General features: G+C 27.1%; 1 protein-coding gene across 1 annotated transcript; it reads left to right on the plus strand.

The window, feature by feature from the left end:
• The first annotated feature begins 546 nt into the window (after positions 1–546).
• LOC111624674 (ankyrin repeat domain-containing protein 18B-like) lies at positions 547–2695 on the plus strand. The gene has a single exon (XM_023367584.1). The coding sequence runs from the start codon at positions 625–627 to the stop codon at positions 2644–2646; it is 2022 nt and encodes a 673-aa protein (XP_023223352.1). The 5' UTR covers positions 547–624; the 3' UTR covers positions 2647–2695.
• Positions 2696–3166: the final 471 nt, after the last annotated feature.

The raw sequence follows: 3166 nt of genomic DNA on the forward strand, positions 1-3166 counted from the left end.
ACCAAAAAGAAAAAGAAAAATTAAACTTTTAAAGCGAAACTGTTATTAGTTGCTTTGAATTTAGTAGCATTCTCTAATTGGTTATTTCATGTAGATAAATAAGATACTCATATTTATTGGTTAATTCAAATTTTATCTACAAATCGTTTGTTAATGAAAGAATGAATCTAAATGAACCTAATATGATATAGAATTTTTTAAAATTTTATTTTAAACTTTAATAATAAACGATTATTTTTCTGTTATTTAAACAAATATTTATAAAGATAATCAATTTCACATTAAGCTACTCTTAAACCTTTACCAGCAAAGTTATTTATTAATACAGTATATATAAATAATTTTGCTGGTAAAGGTTTAAGAGTGGTTTAATATAATACCGAATATCAGTCTGTAAAGCATATTTGATATTAAATAATTAATCTTACTTTACAAATCCTTATTTTTTTAATTAAATTAATTTTTTAATTTAATTAATAAATTTGTAAATATGATTTATAATTTCTACATTATTATTTAACAAATATTAAACGAATTTACTAAATAATGAATTTATAAACTTTTTGTTTTATTATTTACAAGCCAAATTTGTCTTCCCTACGCACTAATAAACTTTTTTAAAAGATGGATGAGAGTGATCATTGTGATGTATCAGAATTATCATTCATTCATAAAGCATTTCAAACAGACGATGTCGATGAAGTGAAGCGCATAATTAAGTTTACAGAGGACGTTAATGTCACGGATAAATATCAAAGAATACTGCTTCATTTGGCAGCAATTCAAGGTTTTCATAATATCGTAATTGTTTTGCTAGAAAGCGGTGCTAACGTAAATGCTGTGGATTGCGAAAATCGTACGCCGATATTCAATGCTGTTCAACATGGACACAATGAAATTGTTAAATTATTACTGGAGAAAGGGGCAGATATATCTCTTAAAGATAAAAATGGCAATACAGTCTTGCATATAGCGATTGCTAACAAATTCGTAGAGATTGCCATTATTCTTATTGAAAAAATACCGTTTGTGGACATAACTAATAAGAGAGGACAGACCCCTTTGCACTTAGCTTCTCTTCTTGGTTTGGTAGATATTGTCAAAAGTTTGTTACGACGAGGTGCTTCTATAGAATATCAAGATGATGAACACCAGACTCCTTTAATAATATCTTTTAAGGAAGGTCATTTAGAGATACTAAATCTTCTTCTTCAGAAAACTATAAATGAGGATTCTTATCATTCTAAAAGTGAAACTAGCAATGAAACGGACAATGAATATATACAGGTTTCGAATGAGATAGAAAGATCAGAAAAATTACAAAGAAGTAATATTTACCCAAGGATTGTTGAAGTATCATCTAATATTCATAATTCTGCAAATGGCTCAAACGAAATATCAATAGGAGGTCAAAGTTTGTCAATGGTGTGTATTCCTCAAGATAATACATTTGATAAAGATATTATAGATTTGTGTGAAATTGCAAATGGATTAATGAGTTTTGCTAGTCGACTAGATGCAATACGAAACGTTATGAATCAGTTACACATGAACGAACAAAGTTATGAACATAAACTAAAAACTTTAAGCGTAGAATTACTAAACGAACAAAAGTATAAAAATAGAATTGAGAAAGATTTCGAGAATTTCAAGTCTACGATCGCCTCTTCAGAAAACCAATTGAAATGTAATTATTTAAAAATTCAAAAATTAAAAACAGAAATGGATATTTTGAGAAAAAGGATGAAAGAAGAAAAACAAACAACATATAATCTTGAAAATTACACCAATGAGTTAAAACAGAGAGAAATGGCTTCTTCATCAGTAAAAACTAAGGAAGATGAATTGGACGATATAAAAACTCAGATTAAAAAGCTGAATGCAGAAAATTATTCATCGATTAATCAAAGAAACTTTCTTAATATCGAAATTAATAATAAAATTAATGAAATAGAAGAATGGGATAATAAATTAGCCATTGCAAAAAATGAAAAGTCAAGATTTCAGATGCAAATTGAAATTTTGCATAAAGAGATAAATATGAAGCAAGAAACTTTGAAGGATCAGTTACACATTAACGACAAGAATTTCCTACAATTAAATTTTGAAAAGGAATCTCTTGAGAAATGTTTAGACATGGAAGTTAAAAAAAGACTAACAGTCGATAAAAAAATAGTCATCAAAGAAAAAGAATTACAAGAAATGAATGTAAAATATAGCAGTGTAAAAAAGGAAATTAATAAAATACAACAAGTATTAGAAAATCAATCACGATTGCATTGCAAGTCGGAACGAGAACTCCGAAATCGAGCGGAACAATTAAGAAAAAATAACCAGAACCTGCTTAAAAGCATAAACGAATTGCCTTTAGCATTGCAAAATACGGAATTTCAATTAGAAAAAGAAAATTCGGAAATAAATAGAATATTCACAGATCTTCAAGAAAATTTCGAAAAAACGGATTTACTCTCCAGAGATCAGAATCAATTGCAATCTTTCTCCAATCATTATTCTGTTTTCAATGAATTGGTGTCAAATTTTGAAGATGACAACAAGAAAACAGATGACCATCATCCTAAACGAAAATTATTTAATTGTTTGAGTCGGAAGTTAAAAACAAAATCGCGCAAACAATGGACTCTTTGAAATCAATCATGGACATATTAATGCAACAATTTTCCAAATAAAAATGGACTTGCCTATTAATCAATATTTAAGTTTCTTTCAATCAAAGATCATTAACTGTTATAATTTTAATGTTATTCATATTCATTGAATTTGATTCTCGTGAAACAGCAATGAAAACGATTTTTAGATAGAAAAACATTAAATGTGAACGACTATAATCTTTAAGTTGATAAGGTTTCATATTTATAATCTTTATGAACCTTAAAGCTTATCGCAATATAAAACTATAAAAAAAATTAATCAGAAAATTTTTTATATTACCAATAGAGCAGTCAGAAACACCACCCTGTTCATAGGTTTAATCAATGGTGAATTCGGGGAGGGGAAGTGGCAAAGAGGCATATTTCTCTCCATAAACTATAAATATATAGATTATATATTTTATACAAAAAAATATATATATATACATAGCTTTTATAAAATACAATACGATACAATAATAATATCGATATTAGTTCATATAAAAAGAAGTTGTAAT

The sequence above is a fragment of the Centruroides sculpturatus genome, unplaced genomic scaffold (genome assembly GCF_000671375.1).
Source record: "Centruroides sculpturatus isolate CEXI.00-Female unplaced genomic scaffold, Cexi_2.0 scaffold263, whole genome shotgun sequence".
In the NCBI taxonomy this organism is placed as follows: domain Eukaryota; kingdom Metazoa; phylum Arthropoda; class Arachnida; order Scorpiones; family Buthidae; genus Centruroides; species Centruroides sculpturatus.